Source organism: Synchytrium microbalum (assembly GCF_006535985.1).
Source record: "Synchytrium microbalum strain JEL517 chromosome Unknown SmJEL517_scf0043, whole genome shotgun sequence".
NCBI classification, from domain to species: Eukaryota; Fungi; Chytridiomycota; class Chytridiomycetes; order Synchytriales; family Synchytriaceae; genus Synchytrium; species Synchytrium microbalum.
The window spans coordinates 60,201-79,346 of record NW_022158392.1 but is presented as its reverse complement, the minus strand read 5'-3'; the positions used below and the strand labels follow the sequence as shown (position 1 = coordinate 79,346).

The following is a 19,146-nucleotide window of genomic DNA, read 5'->3' as shown; positions in this document are numbered from 1 at the left end:
TGTGCATTAACGACCCGTAACAATTGAACACATGAATAGTTCCATTGTTACAAGATAGGGCATGTCAAGAAAAGAAGTGTAACAAAGTAAGGCTGACTGGGCCAGAACACATCAGTTGAGAGTTTCGAATGCTCGACGCGATTTTTCAAAACTCTGGAATTGTGAGCGTACCCTGAACATACGTCAAAGCAAGAGTATAACCGCCTCAAACACTACACCCTAATGTTACCTTTTCTGATACTGTCTTGGTATATTTGTGGAGTTTCTGAGGCAGCTATACTTTGACGAACCTGGCGAGCTATTTGGTAGGTCAGGTATGTCTAATGTTCAACATTGTTTGTTACCCACTGACAATCACAGTCTTTGCTCAGACACACGAATAAAGGAACGTCATTCTTACCTGTACTTCAACAACCTTTAAGTGTTTGTACGTTTTGTGTTAGGAAAGTTTTTTTTTTTGCAAAATGTCGACCTTTGCATTTGTAATGTGGCATTGGCATTGACATAGGGTAATAGGATTTTGAAAAGACAACTCCAAGATTTGCCAATATGACTTCCCTGAGATGATATTATCTTAGGCCAACACAGGCAGCTGGAACTGATGCTCATCGAGCAGCAACCCTATAAGCCTTACTGCCATTGGTCCTGCACCCAACTGCTCCAGCTCTCGCTGCTCCGGCCGCAGCAGCACCTGCTCTTGAAGGCTGTTACCTGCCGGCCTATGCAATCACAATAAATGAAGAGGAGAATAGTTCGGCAATAAACATGACATACAATAAACATGATACGGACGCAAAACAGACTTCACTTTGAGCACATAATAACTCAAACTCTTTCACTTACGAGCTCCAACAAGAAGAATCCATCGTATGATTTTGATCAAGATCAGAAGACAACATCCAAAGTATACGAACAGTATTCATCAAAAGCGAAATCTTGTATTCACAATAGGACCATCAACAAACTTCTACAATGTTTTGACAACTTCAGCCAATTCAGCTTCACCATGAATCCTAAATCCATCCTTGGGTGTAACTGTAGCCACTTGGACATTGGTTGAGTTGAGCTTTTCCTCCATGACTTGTTTTAGTACTTTGAGTGCCAGCACTTGTGCCTCTCGTAATGTCAATGACTAGTATACAATATATGTTAATGTATGATGTTGAGTTCCCAAGACTCGAAGCATAATAAAATGATGGACTGTTTCTATATTCCGTACTTAAGAACTTTTTTTTACCTTGTTGTATTGTTCTTGTAATTCCGTTTGAGCACCTTCAGAGCCAGATCCAATAGCTTTGGCATCATATCTCATGAATGTGCCTGATGGATCAGCATGATATCTATCGAGCATTCATTGTCAGTTGGATCAGTTTAATGCTATTGATCACTCAACAGGGCACGATAGATAACGATGCAGATGGCTCTTACAATTGTGGTCCCTTCTCATCTATACCAGCAATCAAAAGTGCGACACCAAATGGCCTCGACTAATGAGAAGCAAAGATATTACAACAGCGACCCAATATTATTACATGAACATCCTGCAAACATACCATGATGGAGTCTTCACCGTCAGCACTTTCTCCAAACCTCAATGCCAAATCACAGACAGCTTGAGTGACACTCTCCACCTTCATTTTCTCGTCATATGTAAACCAATGATTCTGTATACCGATACAGAATACAATTAGTACATATTAACGTTAAATAAATGTAGCAAAATCAGCAATCATCACATACTTGAGCTTCAACTCTGGCATGATCAATCATAGTCCTTGAATCAGCCGTCAGACCAGACATGGCACAACCCAAATGAGCATCAATTTCCATGATCTTTTCAATTGAGCTTGGTTCCATCAAGATGGAAGTGACTCGTTTCTCGACTGCGAGAACAACACCTTCTGATGTTTGTATGCCAATGACTGTGGATCCCAACTAGATAAAGAAACAGAGTGAGTGTCAGAAGTTAAATCCTTTGATAATATTCTCAGATTACAAATGATATCTGCTACTTCTGCACGATGCAAGCCAAAAAGAAATCAAAACGTTGAGAAACTCACTTTGATTGCTTCCATAGCATATTCGACTTGGAATAGACGGCCTTCTGGAGAGAAAGTGTTGACTCCACGGTCATATTCAGAACGCGTCAAGAACATGGTTGCTTGTTTGCTGCTCTATTTGCTATTTGGCTAGTTTAGGAGTTTGGTTGAACGCGTCACCTTTTTGAACGACGACACCAGCACCCACACATATAGACAGCGGAAATCGAATGCTTTCTTATTAAATTACGCGTTTTATTTTACAATTTGCACTTGAATCTCCTGATATGGTGATATGGGTCATCTCACAACATGCTATACCTGTCTTGAGCACATTCAAAAACATCACTAGTCGTAATCAAATACTTGATAGATTCACGTATTATGGATATAGGGACACGCGAAAACTTCTCGTGATTCCTCACCACAAACTGAATGATCTCAAACGAGACACCTAGATGAAAAAGGAGCAAATGAGTACAGTAAGGCCAAAAGGGGACTCTGAGAGATAAATACCTTCTCGAGTGTCATTCAACTTTCCTTTCTCAGCTCTCATAACTTTCAAGATGTATTCCGCCAAATTAGAGTCTGGCTTGATGATTTCGTAAACTTCTCGGTCACCAGGGATCACGTACATCAGCCCATCAGCTATAAGACTCTTGCAAGCTCGCCCAAATGCTGAATTGATTCGGGATGTTGATATTGCTGCATTGCTAGTGCTCGCTTCCACCTGCCATACGGTATGAGATGAGCCAAAAGAGGTCGAAGACATAAAAATGCACGGTATACCTGTTGCTGTTGCTGCAAGATGACATTCTCAGCTACAGTCTTGAGCTCATCCTTAATGAGCTCATATTCAATTGATAGAGTCCCATTCTTTATAGAATGTAATTGAATAAACCATTGCACAGCATATTTGAGTGATTCATCACGAGCATCTTTCCTTAATGCTTCTTTGCGTGCAGCATCATACTTGGTCTGTGCGTGTATGAGATATGCGTTATCCGAGGCGTGTAATGGTGACAGATCCGCATCTTTGGTGTCGGCTGTTGCATCGGCATCGAGCAAGTCCATCAAGGAGTTTGGTGGATTGAAGGGTTTATCGTATAGGTCCTGCTTGAGATCAATGACTTGTAGCCATCTCAGATACTCATAGTTGACGTTTGGTTCATGATCTAACGATGGATATTTGAGCTTTCAATATTGCGTTTCTTGTGACGTGGATCAAAGGACTTACAGATATCATCGACAGTGAGTTGCCTAATACCGCGATACTCTGTTATCTTCCCTCTGACACGTACAAGCTGCCCCAACAGAGTGAGTTGTGACGTGTTGCCTGGCACAGTCCATTCCACACAAGGAATGATACCAGTTCCGTCATCCACTAACGTGAGATGTTTGATCATAAGCATGGAGGGAAGGACATGGATTCCCTTCATCATGAAACTGACCTAGGAGAGTCCTGTACTTTTTGGCCTTTTCCTCTCGTCCAGCAACAATACCACAGATTTCCAGCTTCCTGACAGGATGAGTCTTGTACCAATAGATGTCTAATATCATTGTACGCATCATAAACACGTGAATCACTGATTGATACACGAACCAACTTGATGAGATACCTCGTAGGGTGTCGTGTTTTTGCATGTGTTGAATGTCGTGAATAAAAAGTCGAGCGTGAGCCCATAGGACCGTGTCCAGACCAAGTAAGCCTATTGGAGCTTGTGAAGAGTCGATATCCATCTCCATCTTGTCTATTTTAACGATGCATGTCTTTGTTAGTAATGTGATGTTCTTTCCTGTTCACTCAAACATTGCAAAAAACAGAGCATCAACTAGAATTAATCAAGATACCATATAATAGTAGTATAGATCATGGCCAACGAGACTGGATTGGCTATAGGAGGCACGAGAACGTCTGGTGCTGATGTGCGCAACCAGAATGGTAGGTTCTTTATGCGCAGCGAGAAAAATAATATTAAATGGAATGTCGTGAATGAATGCACTCTAACATCATCCACAATCGTCATAATTATAGTGCTTGCTGCTGTATCTATTGCCAATATTGTCAAATCATCATTGGGTCCCGTTGGATTGGACAAGATGCTCGTTGATGACATTGGGGTATGCATGAATCCAAACACCCAATCACTTCCAACGACAATGGTGAACTGACTATTAATTATATCATCTAATTATAGGATGTAACAATATCAAATGACGGTGCCACCATATTGAAGTTGCTCGAAGTAGAACACCCGGCTGGAAGAGTCCTCGTCGAACTCGCTCAACAACAAGACAAGGAAGTCGGTGATGGAACTACCTCTGTAGTCATCATCGCTGCTGAATTATTAAAGCGAGCAAATGAACTCGTCAAAAACAAGATTCATCCAACTACAATCATCACCGGTTACAGATTGGCTAGTAAAGAAGCAGTCAAATTCATTGTAGAACAAATGACTACCAAAGTCGACTCATTGGGTAGAGAATCACTCATCAACGTCGCAAAGACCAGTATGAGTAGTAAAATCATAGGATCGTGAGTGTGACGTGGATCATTCAAGGTTCTGACCTAATACTTTTGTTGCTTACCTCCTTTCCTATGAAATCTAGTGACGATGCATTCTTCTCGGAAATGGTCGTGGATGCCATCACTGCTGTAAAGCAAACAAACAACAAGGGCGAAGCCAAATACCCTCTCAAAGCAGTCAATATTCTCAAGGCACACGGTAAAGGTGTCAAGGAATCCATGTTGGTTAAAGGTTATGCCCTAAATTGTACAGTCGCATCTCAAGGTTAGTTCTGCATCAGTTGGTGGAAGTTGCCGTTGCAGAAACAAACTTTGTAAAATCTATGAACCTGTCGCGATACCTTCCAACTCTCTTTCGACGTTTAGGCATGAAGACTAGAATGGTCAATGCCAAGATTGCTTGTTTGGATATCAATCTCCAAAAGGCCAGGATGAACTTGGGAGTCCATATCGTCATTGATTCTCCCGATCAGTTGGAACCCATTCGACGAAGGTATGCAACTCGTCCTTCATTTCAGTTACATGGGAATTTTTTTGCTGCGTCTCCCTTTGTTGACAACCTTCATTCTTTAGGGAAATGGATATCACCACTGAACGCATCAAGAAAATCTTGGATTCTGGTGCTAATGTTGTCCTTACCACCAAGGGTATCGATGACTTGTGTCTTAAATTATTTGTCGAAGCTGGTGCTATCGCTGTTCGACGTGTCAAGAAGGAAGATATGAAGCGTATTGCAAAGGCTACTGGAGGTGGGTTGCTAGCAACGTTTTTGAAAAATGTTTCAGCACAAAAAAAAAACACTTGATCGACCAGATGGCATCTTTGGAGACCGCGAACTAACTTTTTGTTACTCTTAGCGACCTTCTTGTCGACTTTAGCCAACTTGGATGGCGATGAGACATTCGAAGCATCTTATCTCGGACACGCTGAAGAAGTCGTCCAAGAACGTATCTCAGATGATGAATGTATCATGATTAAAGGAACCAAGGCTCATTCCTCGGCTTCCATTATCTTGCGAGGTGCTAACGATTATATGTTGGATGAAATGGAGAGATCTATCCATGATTGTTTGGCAGCCGTCAAGCGTACCTTGGAGTCGAATGCTGTCGTTCCTGGTGGTGGTGCTGTTGAGACTGCCTTGTCTATATATTTGGAAAACTTTGCTACTACCTTGGTAGGTGAAAATCGGTTTGGATACTTGAAGACGACCGCTGTCAGGCGTGCGAACAATAACTGCGTTCCAGCGAGCATCTTTCGACCTAGTGCCTGATCATCTTACCTTCTGATAACACCCCACTCCTTATTTACCAGGGTTCCCGTGAACAATTGGCCATCGCCGAATACGCTAATGCGCTACTTGTAATTCCTAAGACCTTGGCTGTAAATGCTGCCAAGGACTCTACAGATCTGGTATCCAAACTTCGAGCCTATCACAATGCAGCTCAAACAGCTCCTGAAGGCTCTCCCAAACGTGCATTGAAGTGGTACGGTCTTGAGTTGATCAAGGGCACTTTGAGAGACAATCTCAAGGAAGGTATCTTGGAGCCTGCCATGTCCAAAATCAAGTCATTGAAGGCTGCTACTGAGGCGGCTATTGCATTGCTTCGTATCGAGTAAGTTCCTTGTTTGATTCTTGACTGTTTCTTCTTCTGGTGCAGCATGGAAGGACAAAAAGTACTCATCATACACAATGACCTAACGATTCACTACCCCCAACTCTTTAGTGATATGATCAAGATTGATCCACCTCAACAACAAGAAGACCCTCACGACCACTGAACTGGTTGAGACAAATTCAACTAGCTATATATAGACAAGACAAAAACCTTTAAAAGTGTGCTATTGATTCGTTTGTATAAGCTCAAGAAAATATATATCGAAAATGTACAGTAAATTGGCGCGCAGCTATAGGGCTACTTCGTTTTCAGGCGATTTTGGGTCACTATACATTGCATTAAGGACCCGCAGTGCAAGAAATGAATCTGCGACGATCTATGTGTGAGCGGGCTGTTGGCCCCGTTTCAATTGCCAAGGTCCAAAACGAGGCTATGCTTGACCTTTCACAGACCCACACCAAGTGTAACGAACTCGAAACCTTGGATTCTACACGAAATCTTCGACTCTGAAACCTCAAAGGAAACACAAATATCACCACAACAAAGCAATCTATTTTTGAAAACGAGTGATTTTTGCCGTTATCGGCTAGCAAAGTAAGCATAATCATTCACAAGCAAATTCAAATTGTCCATGCAACTATGAGCATCCTAAGAGAAAAAAATCACTTAAGTGTCCCGAAAACTAGCTAGCCTCATGTCTTAGCCTCATGTCAAGAATGCAGCACAACTCACACGAATAGCAACCAAATACCCTCCCAACACTTCCTGATCCTCCCTCCTCATCCTCCCACAATGCTGATTCACAAATTGTGGGATGGTTGTACTCTGAAACATGGCCAAGTCCGTTAATATCATGTGTGATAGGACTTGCGTGATCACGTCTTCCCGTAAAAAGTCATGGCTTTTGGAGATTAACATTGTAAGAAACAGGTGTTGGAAGGGTACAAGAGCGTCGTCACGAATCTAAACAGAATGACGGTAGAATTTGAAATCGGGAGGCAATGATTTTTTAGCGTCACAGAAGAGTAAATGAGTTTGGATACCTTGGCGTATAACTGACATTTATCATTCAACGACTCCAAAACACTCAAATTCTGTTTGAATACAGAGATGTCTGAATGTTTGAATGATTCTGCAATGATCTGATAAATAAGGGCATGAGTCTCCACTCTTCGACTTTGAAGAGTAAAAGAAAAATTGGTAAACTAGTCATCAACACACCTGGACAAGTGCCATGAATTCTCCTCGATGCTTGGACTCCTCCTCACTCTTCCCCAACATGCGATTAACTTGACTTCCGAAAAAGTATCTCCAATGTACGAGCAATATTTTATATACAAGGTCGTAGAATGCTGTTCGTGCTGGTGCTAATGCGTCAATCTACAATAAGAACGGGTTGGAATTAGACGCAGAGCCAAAAAGGAGGACAAGACGAACTGAGCAATACTAGGGCAGCCGCAAACTCACATCTGAGGTCAAGTACTTTGGATGTATGGTATATACAACGGATGCAATAATGTCTGGTAAGAATCGGATGGTGACTTTTGAAGAGTCTTCTACTATAGTTGTGAAGAGAAGACACAAACTTGGCGAGATAATCTTGTTAGACAATTGTGGGCACTGGTCTTGAGTCCCCTATTTTTGCCTCACCTCGTCACAACTTCGCCAACAATAGCATTCGAAGTACTGGTTGACATATTGGCAGCTTGTTGCAACACAGCTTGTATGATAGCAGCCATTCCATTTGCATTATCTAGCCGTAATAATTGTTTCGATAGAGATTGGAACAGCATGAGAACGGTCTCCAGAAGCGTTGGTAACACATCTAACAACCAAAGCAGTCAGCGTGAGCAAAAAAACTACCAAAATCAATCGAAATACTCAACCCATATCATTCGAGTACATCGACACCAGACCAGGAAGATGCGGTATCAAGACACCAACACCTTCCAATGCAACATTCTTTGATAGCGTCTGTGCATCTTTCACGGATTGGAAGACTCCACATAGACAATTCAGAGAATGTATTACTCGAGTCTTGTCTAGATGAGAGAAGAAAAACGTCTATCGATGAAAACAGCATTGACGAAACAGGTCAGTTCTCACCTAACACCTGCCCATTCTCACTCATCAAAGCAACAACAAATCCACCACAAAAACTTCGAAACATTCCTGCTCGTGCAGTCCATTCACTCTCATCAGGTTTGATTGATTGTGATAATGTGAATAAGCTATAAAAAGTGGCTATTAAAACAAATGGATTGCAAATCATCAAGAGCAGCATAAGGACACATACTTGGTAATAAAAGTATACACATTCCTCAAGACATCCGTCCTGTACGGGAGACTCTGTACATGCACATTCCGTATTAAATCAACCATAACCGGTGTCTCTCCAATGTCAGGTTTGACTGTTCTCGTCAGGGATATCATAAATGATGAACCAGAGTATGCAACATCAGGCGACTATTGAGAACAGTTTATAGCGTGTATCTTGATATGGTAAGGGCTGTTTTTGTGCTTACCTGCTGTCCCAACGAAATCAAACTCAGCGACACCATTCTCACGACAAAATCCTTAAACTGTGATGCCTTTTCAGCATTATCTCTCGTCATAGCATTCACCATTGCAATCCAATGTATATTCAGTACCAGCATTTGGAAGAGTTGTTTTTCCCTATGAGAGGGATCCAAAAAATCAGCACAAGCTGACTACAGAGGTAACGATTATACTTACAGATCAGTTGCAACGCTTCCTACAACGCCACCAGTATTAGCAAGTGGTTGAACCTGTTGCAGTAGACCAAGCAACTTGTCAAAGATGACTGTCACACTACTAGCCACTTCGACATTGGATGTGAATAGAGGTGCTAGTCTTCCGAAAAAGATACTGATGGTCGTCAAATCTTTGATTGTCGTACACATCGCATCTAAATGACAGAAAACAACGTCAATAGAAGTACGTTACGGTTTCTTTTCTTTTTTTTTTTTTGCTACAAGATGCTCACCAGGTTTGAGATTTTGAGCTGCAACAGCAGTCATATCCGACTCCAACAACGAATAAAAGTACTGCAATACATAGACTGGATATAAATCAGCTGCCTTGACTACGAGATCCACACAATTATTCCTAAACACATCTAAAGCAGTAGCTGACTGTCCAAGTTCATCAGTCTCAACCCGTTCTGATAATTCTTCTAGTTCTTCAGCATTTTCAGAATGCCGGCATCGTTTCGTTATGGCTCGTATGAGGCTATGTACGCACTCTTGGTACCTACTGAGTTGGAGATGGGTGTTATCAGGCGCTGAGCATTCATTCCAAAATATATATTTTTTTGCTTGCCTGGTAGCGGATGCATTCTCTTTCTGCGTGGCTAGAAAGTCCAGAAAGACATCCCATATCTTCAGACAGGCTTGGAATCCATCGGCTGAAGTCTAGTAAAATTTGTATTGCTGTCAGTCAACAGGAGCAAAACAACGATGTCAGTAATAACACATCACCTGGAGAAAGGTGAACTTGAAGAGCAACTCCAAGAAAGACTCGACTGGGAATTGTCCTTGAGCTCGTGAAAAGTGTTGTGACATAAAGTACTGTATGAATTCTATGCATTTGCTCTTGTACCTATCCAAAAGAGTAAAAAGATTCCAACGTCAAACCCCTAATACCACCTAGAGATAATCAATTGACTCACGCCTCATCTACATCGGCCAATCTCGGAGCAGTAGATAATGGTGACTCATCCGTCAGAAACCTCATCAATTCACACATCTGTACAGACACGTTCAACAAGAAATCCACAAAAGGACCAGGAGGTACATAATTCCTAGCCATCAATTCATTCAAGCATGCAATAGCCAAAGTTCCTAATGCTACCGTCGAATCATCATTCAACTGCGAGAATTTAAACAGCATGTCCATGGTATTAGGTAAATATGTGCTTGTACTCTGTTCAAGTGGTATGAATGCAAATAGGGTTTGTATAACTTCAAGAGCAAGTCCTGAAGTGGTGGCGTTCTCTGATGATATTCTACCACCATGGACAAACATGTCGTGGCCGTATGGTGAATTTCGTGGTCGTGTAGGAGATATACCGACATGAGGGAATGATGTGCCGTCTGGCAGTTTGAGCGGGCTGTACAGACTCATTCCACCGGCAAATGCGGCTTCGGATGGTGAGCCAGCTGGTGTGCTTGTAGATGATGACACAAGAAGTGACTGATATATACGAGCTAACACGTCTACAGCTATAGCTAGTATGTTTGACACCTGCTGTTTTAGCAAGATATCTAACTCTCTTTTTCGAGCTGCTGGTACGTCTTCTAAAAGTGATTATTGGCATAAGCAAAAACCATTAATTTGCTCTACGTGATGTCGACATACGTCTTCCTGATTGCGAGAACTCTTCAGCGACAATTTTCAGCATTGTAAGACATAACGACAAGGATGGTAATTGCAATGCGTATATGTTTACAAAGAAATCAGGATCTTCGTTTGGGAACTCTTGTTTGGCGATATCGACGACCAATTTGACCATCTGTGGTAAGAAACAAACGTCAGGCTTTGATAGAATCTATAGAATCAAAGTCATCGTCACCTTGTTGAGAAGAAAGGGTGGCATAGTATTGTGGTTTGATGTGAGCTTGTTCCAAAACAAGGACCTCAGTTCTCTTCTCTCTCCAGCATCGATTTGACTCCATTTGCTTACACATCCCTACGGGGTGTGTGAACATTAATACATGGAGGTACCCGATTAAGCTCAGGAGGCGATCAGCAAAGTGCGTGGTTTTCGAGGTTCTACACGGGAGACCAAGTCTATCTGGAGAATATACCTCATAAACTGACAGACCAAACCATGCAACATGTGGATCTGTCGTGTCAGCGAGAAATGGGAGGGCGAGCCTGTACGCATCTGGTCTCGACTTGAATTCAGTCAATGTCTGTTCAATGTAGGCTTTCCTATCCGGCAGCGTGTGTGGATTGAGGAAGAATTCAAGGACTAGAGCCGGTACATCCTAGTAGATAATAACCGTATAGTCAGTTCAATGTAATGTGCATCAACGTAATGTCAGTTTTATGTTCTGGAGAAAGGACAATGACTAGCAGGTTATTGGACATACCATGAATTACTAATGTTTTAAGTTAATATTCTATGTACGTTATGCCCAGATCCTCATCGGCTCCGTTATACTCCTCGCTCTAGCTCTATACTGCGATTCAAAAAGTTGGATACTATATTTTCGGCAAGATCACCACCAAACAGGAACAATCACGTAAATATAGTACGAAAATACGTGATTTAGGTGTATAATATACAATTACGGCCTCTCTTTTACTTGACAGCTACGAGTAACAGTGACTTTTCATCACCTCATTCACTCCAAACTCATCAACACTTTATAAGGTTGATCTTTTCCAGGATGCGGTTAAATGCGGTGTGGATTGGCGCATGGGTTCTCATATTTATACATAGTAGTGTGAATGCAGCCGACTTTCCCATCTTGGATCACGACAATTACTACTACCATGCCATCGAAGTGCATTCTGAGAGTGGCAGCGATGATGACCATGAAGAGCTATATCGCAGCAAGGCAAAGCAGGTCGCCCTTCATTCTGGATGCACTCTCCTAACCAGAATAGGGGAATTACCTCGTCACTACCTTCTCTCAATGCCAAAAGGGAAGGAGCATGTGTGGTCGTCGGCCGAAGCATCAACAAATCACAGAATACGACGACAGGAACAGCAGCAGATACACATGGAGGAAATCACCGATACGCTAATACAGCATCCTCATGTTTCCTGGGCGCAGGAACAGATACCGAGAAGGAGATACAAGAGATCTGGGGGCCTGCTCGACACTAGTGCTCCTAGTCCGGAGCTCGCCATGTTTGAAAATGTCACAGATCGTCTCGCTATTCATGATCCGGGGCTAGCCAACCAGTGGCATCTTGTACGTGTGCCCTTGTTTATCGCATTGGTCGCATTTTCGCAATCCTTGCTGAATCCACTCTGTAATCTAGTTCAATCGAGATCAGCTCTCTAACGACATCAACATATCTCCTGTTTGGGATGAAGGCATCTCTGGAAACGGAAGTGTTGTTTGTGTACTAGATGATGGCCTGGATTACGAACATGATGATCTGAAAGCAAACTTTGTAAGCTATGCTGCGGTGCTGGAGCTGGTTTTATTTTGCCTCGTGTACCCATGTACTCAGCCAGCATCCAAATCATTTAGAACGCAGCTGGATCATACGATTTCAATGACAATGAACCACTACCAACTCCAAAACTCGGTGATGATCGTCATGGAACTAGAATTGCTGGAGAGATTGCCGCAGTTCGTAATAACATGTGTGGCATCGGTGTAGCTTACAATGCTCAAATTTCAGGTATGTGAACGGCATACGGATGGGGGATGTTGTGTGGATCGGTTGGAGATATTTTAAGAAGATAGCTCCATTTTTTGCTTCTGTTGGCGGTCATGCTTGTCGCAGAAGCCAGTTTCTGAATCTATTATGAAGAAGTGGATTCGACCAATCGGATGGGCGGCGCCAGAAGAAATATCAGTGTTCTTCGTATCCAAAAGTCCGCAGGGTTTTTTTTGCACGTAGATCTCTTACACACGTAATTGCTCATCATTAGGTGTAAGAATACTATCTGCCGATCTGACGGAAGCACAAGAAGCTGCTGCCGTAAACTATGCCATGAATGTCAACGACATTTATTCATGTAGTTGGGGTCCATCAGATGATGGACGAACTGTAGACGGACCCGGCCCTCTCGTTGCAGCAGCCTTTCAACAAGCTATAGAAAAGGGTCGTAAAGGTCTAGGTTCACTATATGTATTTGCATCAGGCAACGGGGGAGGTGCTCATGATACTTGGTATGCAAACATACATCATCCACGGGAATCCGCTTTCTTGCTCCGGTTCCCTTTTGTGTTGCTCAATCTCACAACTTCTGCATCAACCCCCTATCTTACAAATGATTTCGTTTCTAGTAATTTTGATGGATATGCTAATAGTCCTTATTCTATAACTGTGGCTGCTATTGATCGGACGAATGGGCATCCGGCGTACTCTGAAGCTTGTACGGCTGTATTGGTGTCTATGTACAGTTCGGGAGCTGGTAGTTTTATAGTAAGCTTTTTATTAGGTTTGATCTTGGGTCATTCGTGAGAAACAAATCGCGTTTTTTGTGTAGCGTTCCCTCTTTTTTGCTCATCGGACATTGTCATTCAGCTCCTCTTCTTACTTTGTCACTCTTCATATAGTACACGACTGACAAGGGAAATGGACAATGCTCTGGCTCTCATGGAGGAACTTCAGCAGCAGCTCCCATAGTATCAGGAGTACTAGCTCTAGTACTAGAAATTCGACCAGACCTCACCTGGAGAGATGTACAATATCTAATAGTAAACGCCGCAACCCCATTTAATCTCACCTATCCAGACTGGCAACCATCATACCACCCAGATCGCAAATACGCCACCAAATTCGGTTTTGGTAAACTAGACGCAAATAGAATCGTTCAAATGGCCAAAACGTGGAAGAATGTCGGACCAAACACCATCTTGACATCACCAGTCTCATGGATTGAGCTAAATCTTCCACAAGACCAGGCTGGAGTGTCGAATACCATAACCATTGATGACGCACTCATAAAAGAGGCCGGCCTCTTACGGATTGAGCATGTACAAGTTGTAGTTAGTATTTCACATAGTAAACGAGGAGAGGTAGAAGCTAAGCTGACTTCTCCGAATAAGATTGTGTCGTATTTGGCAGAGAGGAGGAGTGGAGATGTTAGTAATGCTGGGTTTAAGAATTGGACCTTTATGACTGTTAAGCACTGGTAAGTTTCATGGGTTTGTTTTCACAAAGAGTGTTTGTATTTTGTGGTATTGATGTCAGGAAAATCGTGAGGATTGTTTGGGCTATCTTCATTTTTGGGCTATCGTCACTTGTTTTTTTTCTCCTTCCAATGTCCTGCTATGCCAGACGCTAACACTCGGCCTAATCCCTCTTGAATAGGGATGAACCTCCGTTGGGACAATGGACACTAACAGTTATAGATCAAGTCAACCCTGCCAATACAGGCATATGGCATTCATGGTACTTGAAACTATGGGGTGAACACATCAACTCCTCCTCCACAATCCTACCATCGCCCACGTCAACATCCATACCATCACTATTCGGAGCAACTCCTACATCAACAATAGAACCGATAACGTCGCCAATATCAGACAAACCAATAACATCACCGTCATCATCATCCATATCTGGATGGGTTCTAGCTGCATTTTCAATTCTAGTCATTGGATTGATCGGATGGGCTGGCGTGGCTATATGGAAGAGACGGCATCGATGGATTACTAGAAATGGCGGTAGCGGTGGTATTGTTGGTAACAGTGACTCATACGAGTTCAAGATTCTCAATGATGAAGATGAGGAACTAGAGGCTGTTTTTGGTGAAGATGGACATGATGAGGATGATGAAGAAGAGTTCCATCATGCTGGATTTGATGGTAGCAGCAAGTTTATTCCATAGTCAGTATGTTTTGTAAGTGTTATTCGCATTCATAGTATACATACACGTTGCATTCAAGTAGCCGCGTGTGTTTTGCCTAATATAGCCTAGCAGGTTCACCCGTGTCAGTTGTTGGTTATTATTCATGAACAGGGCTTTCGAGCAAAGGTCGGTGGAATGTGTATCGATCGCAATCGACTAAGTCATTTCCGACTCGTCCTGATACTGATAAATCGGTTCCATGTGCACTTCAGTATCCCGAGTACATTCAGGTGTGCAAACCGCCGTTGCGTCCAAACACCAGTAACTGGTATTACCACTCATTGAAGAAACTCGAATCTTTTCGGCCTTCAAATCGCATCTGAATTCGCGTTTGAATCAACATAAACATCGCAGAAACATCATGAAGGCCTGTTTACCTCTTGTGGTACTAGCTTCCTCGTTTGTCATTTCAGCCAGTGAGCCAGTGCTCGAAAAACCCATATAAAATCCAACAAGACCCAAACGCAACAAATTCTGGAGTAAACACGCATGCCAAAGCTAATGGTACGGCGCCGCCGCCACCTAGAAATGTTAAGCTGGCGTATCATGGTGGTAAGTTTGCAATTTTGCATTCTACCCCAGAGACTTGTCACAGTCACGGTCATGTTCATCCAACCATCATTCCCTTATCTAGGCCCATAGCATCCGGAAACCTCAACATTCAAGTCATCTACACCGGACCAACCCCCCCCCCCCCCCAAAGATCCAGCGTTTCAAGCCAATATGACACAATGGCTCCAGGATCTACCAAAAATACCAACCTACTGGTCTGTCCTGCCACAATATTCATCCAAGCTAAAGCCAATTTGACTGGCGTCGCCAACGTCACTAGCCTGCAGTGGAACGCTCCAAACGGCTGATATTGATAAATATGTGGCTACTACGTTTGCTGGGACCAAGTTTACGGCTAGTGATGTTTTGATATGTGAGACTATATAGCATTTATTTCTTCGTTCTGTTCCGATGATATCGTTCGATTTGGGCTTACATTTTATCGATTCCTCTACTAGTTATGCTGGCACCGATGATGGGAATGGTAATGGACGCAGGCTATGAAGGAGAACAGCAACAATTTCAGGCCACGTGTGTCGGTACGTTTTTAAAGGATGCTATGCCCGTTTGTCTTGCTTTTGTTTACTGATTTACGTTTTGCATACAACAGATTTTTGTGGTGTTCATATGGGAATTATCTAACTTGATGTCTCATGATCCTGATTTGGAGGACTAACGCACATCTTGTTTCAACTGCTGCTACTAGACTAGTACAACAAACAAATATGTTGCGTCATATATTTCGTACAAAGTATGAGAAAATCTCACAATTTTTTTCTATTAGTATCGTACCGTATGCTGTAATACCTAGCTTTACAGGATGGCCTTGTAACGTTGGTGAGTTAAATATCTTGGAATGAGTCCAAGGTTCATTCAAAGTTGGTCATGACTTTCCGTTCTGAAATTGCAACAATTTCCGGTTATGTATTTCGAGGCACAAATGAAGTGCTAAACGATTCTCAATCTAAAGGGCTGTCATGCACAGCGGCCTCTGGAGGTCTTGATCCATTCCAAGGTAACTCAAAATCCGATGATACTTGTTTGTCCAGATTCCCCCAACACATTTACCTTCCCATACTAACCTCCTCAATACCAGCCACAACTCTGACTCTCAGCCACGAACTTGCTGAAATGTTTACCGATACCTTCGTGAACCTCAACACCACCAAACCCGGGTTCTTTGTTGATACTCCAGGCACTTATCAAGGACAGGAAATTGGTGATATCTGTCAAAACTATGCTGTGAAGTCAGCGACTGCTGATGGTGGTAAACTTTTGAATCTCGTTCTTGTTAGTTTTCGAGGTGAACCTAATACTGTGCTTGTCGGTATAGCACGCTCATACGTTATGACCAAATTGTGGAGCAACAGTGCAAATGCATGTGTACCGGCATAAAGTGGCAATTCTGTGTGTTTTCAGAAGAGTTTCGTGATGGTCGTTTTGAGGTTATTTCATATCATTATGTTTCTTAAGGAATACATACCCTTTGCAAAGTCAATGCAATTTATAACATGCCTTATTTTGCCTTTTGCCGTCGATATATACGAGCATCTAAAAGTAATAATAAGTTGTCTGCTTAGGATACTGGGACATAGAATAAACCGAATCCTTAACTGATTTCCTTCTGTTCTGATGTAAAAGTGGTAAGACTCTATACCGATCGCCTTAAAAAAAGGTACACAACGCGTTTTGTCACGTTTTTTTATAGAATCAGTATAAGTGTGATTTTCTTCGATGAAGAGGACTCTGTTTGGTCTCCTTGCGTCTCCAAACATCTCATTCACAAAGAAAAGCCTTGAACTCATTGGAAAAGGTGTATAGCGCACCGTAGACGAACTATACCTTGCTTCACGAACGATCCCAGTGCTCTCTCCTTGACCTTCGTTCGTTGGTCTCTCTCAATATTTCGTAGTGGTAAAAGTAGCTATAGCCGCAACGAGAAGACGACGACTCAATAACTCACTATCTTGTCTCTCTTTACGTGATGTGTCCGAAGTAGATTGTATACACCTGCTCCTATCATGAAGGCCACTATATCTTTGATTTTGGGTCTGCTCTCCTCCCTTCTTCGTGTCGAGTCTCGAAATACCAATATCAACTTGGCTCCACAACAGGAAGAGGGATATGCGGGAGTGAGCACGTTCGCTACAGCCGCGGCCCCGGCTCCTCCCACAAATGTCAAGCTAGCTTATCATGGCGGTAAGTATCTTTTTGCTGGCTTTTAGTCTTCACATTATTAAGGGGCCTTGAGATGGTTTGAAAAACACCTTATCCAACCCCATTATTTAGGTCAATTGACTTCTGGAAACGTCAACTTCCAAGTCGTCTATGTGGGATCTGCTCCGCCTGATCCAGCTTTTCAAGCCAACGTAACGCAGTTCCTTACGGACTTGCCACAAATAACATCATTCTGGTCCGTAATGCCCCAGTATTCTACTCAAGCCAAGGCCTCCATCACCGGTGTTGCTGGCGTCACCAACAAGCAATGGAATGTAACGTCTGGCACGCTCCAAACCGCCGACATTGATAAATATATTGCTAGTACATTTGCTGGAACCAAATTCACTACAAGTGATATCATAATATGTAATCTCGTTGTAATTCTTTTCTTGATACCATTCGCTTCGGTTCGAATGGGCTTACACACACCCATTCATTGTAGTTATGCTTGCACCGGATATGGGAATGGCAATGAGCTCCATTTATCAAGGGAAACAACAGACTGCTTCTACGTGTGTTGGTAAGCAACTTTGGGGCTTATGGGCCTGCTCTTTAATTCTCCTCTGTTTGCTGACTTCCTTCTGTCTACAATAGATTTCTGTGGTGTTCATATGGTAATTTTCGATGTTTCATGATTCTGCTTTCAGAGATTAACCGATTTCGTGTTCATGGATGCTGCTTTTAGACTACCGGAACAACCAAGTATGTTTGAGTAGCTTCATTCTGAGATACAATGACTCGATCTCATATATTCATCCATCAGTATGGTAGCCTACGCTGTTCTACCGTCGTTTACTGGATGGCCTTGTAACGTTGGTGAGTCATGAGACAAGAATTAATCAAGATTAATCAGTGATAAATTCTATGTTGGTCAAAATTTGTGACGGCTTTCCGGACGTCGCAACCCGACCACGTCAGGTTCTTACTCATTTTCAATCTCACAAGGTTGCCATGCTACTGGCGCGTCCGGAGGACTTGACCCTTTCCAAGGTAGCGATGTACATTTTTACCTCCAGAAAACCTCGCAATCTAACCACGCCCCGTCAACACTAGCTACAACCCTGACTCTTGGCCATGAGCTTGCGGAATTGTTCACTGATACCTTCCCTAATCTCAACACTACCAAACCAGGCTTCTTCGTGGATACGGCTGGCACTTTCAATGGAATGGAAATCGGCGACATTTGTCAAAACTATGCTGTCAAATCACCCACTGCTGATGGTAGTAAGTTTTGAACGCTTTTTCGTTGGTCATAGTTGAAGAAAAGTAATTAAATCTTCTATTTTTGATGTAGCTCGAACTTACGTGATGACCAAGCTATGGTCAAACGCGGCGAACGCCTGTGTACCAGCTTAACAAAGTACTGTGTGAGCTATATGAACTATGTGACTACTAAAAGGAAATACTTTCTCTTGATTTTTGTTTGTTATTGAATATTATTATCGTCCTCTTTTCAAACAATAAAACAGTATAAATTATAACTATCGCATTTCATCGGAGCACGAGCGGTGTACTTTGGGTCCATTCATTCATATCTTTGCATCGTTTAAACTTCAATACACTTGCACTTGGATGTGTCTTTCCTCTTTTGCATTTTCTCCAAACTGACAAAAAATCCACATC

General features: G+C 42.5%; 5 protein-coding genes across 5 annotated transcripts; 3 read left to right on the top strand and 2 right to left on the bottom strand.

Annotated features, from left to right (window-relative positions):
- Window positions 1–967: 967 nt before the first annotated feature.
- Window positions 968–2,156, bottom strand: SmJEL517_g05145 (uncharacterized protein; the record flags this gene model as incomplete). The annotated part of the gene is made up of 6 exons (XM_031171072.1): window positions 968–1,132; window positions 1,238–1,340; window positions 1,429–1,487; window positions 1,554–1,664; window positions 1,741–1,935; window positions 2,061–2,156. 6 exons carry the CDS (start codon window positions 2,154–2,156, stop codon window positions 968–970), a joined length of 729 nt encoding a protein of 242 aa, XP_031022958.1.
- A 1,755-nt stretch (window positions 2,157–3,911) lies between these two features.
- SmJEL517_g05144 (uncharacterized protein) lies at window positions 3,912–6,345 on the top strand (the record flags this gene model as incomplete). The annotated part of the gene is made up of 9 exons (XM_031171071.1): window positions 3,912–3,981; window positions 4,075–4,160; window positions 4,238–4,575; window positions 4,650–4,831; window positions 4,933–5,059; window positions 5,140–5,315; window positions 5,424–5,740; window positions 5,878–6,179; window positions 6,291–6,345. 9 exons carry the CDS (start codon window positions 3,912–3,914, stop codon window positions 6,343–6,345), a joined length of 1,653 nt encoding a protein of 550 aa, XP_031022959.1.
- A 416-nt stretch (window positions 6,346–6,761) lies between these two features.
- SmJEL517_g05143 (uncharacterized protein) lies at window positions 6,762–11,302 on the bottom strand (the record flags this gene model as incomplete). Its single annotated transcript, XM_031171070.1, has 18 exons — window positions 6,762–6,830; window positions 6,915–7,145; window positions 7,226–7,324; window positions 7,404–7,562; window positions 7,650–7,767; window positions 7,833–8,007; window positions 8,069–8,224; window positions 8,289–8,413; window positions 8,479–8,648; window positions 8,708–8,858; window positions 8,919–9,111; window positions 9,190–9,616; window positions 9,683–9,803; window positions 9,874–10,501; window positions 10,563–10,716; window positions 10,777–10,893; window positions 11,012–11,194; window positions 11,300–11,302. 18 exons carry the CDS (start codon window positions 11,300–11,302, stop codon window positions 6,762–6,764), a joined length of 3,279 nt encoding a protein of 1,092 aa, XP_031022964.1.
- A 297-nt stretch (window positions 11,303–11,599) lies between these two features.
- On the top strand, window positions 11,600–16,698 carry SmJEL517_g05142 (uncharacterized protein; the record flags this gene model as incomplete). The annotated part of the gene is made up of 10 exons (XM_031171069.1): window positions 11,600–12,130; window positions 12,201–12,335; window positions 12,416–12,569; window positions 12,823–13,063; window positions 13,181–13,319; window positions 13,454–14,031; window positions 14,211–14,729; window positions 16,088–16,140; window positions 16,274–16,318; window positions 16,400–16,698. The coding sequence occupies 10 exons, from the start codon at window positions 11,600–11,602 to the stop codon at window positions 16,696–16,698; spliced, it is 2,694 nt and encodes an 897-aa protein (XP_031022965.1).
- A 626-nt stretch (window positions 16,699–17,324) lies between these two features.
- SmJEL517_g05141 (uncharacterized protein) lies at window positions 17,325–18,758 on the top strand (the record flags this gene model as incomplete). The annotated part of the gene is made up of 8 exons (XM_031171068.1): window positions 17,325–17,502; window positions 17,593–17,889; window positions 17,966–18,043; window positions 18,118–18,137; window positions 18,209–18,225; window positions 18,287–18,339; window positions 18,469–18,513; window positions 18,577–18,758. 8 exons carry the CDS (start codon window positions 17,325–17,327, stop codon window positions 18,756–18,758), a joined length of 870 nt encoding a protein of 289 aa, XP_031022962.1.
- Between the last annotated feature and the right edge of the window lie 388 nt (window positions 18,759–19,146).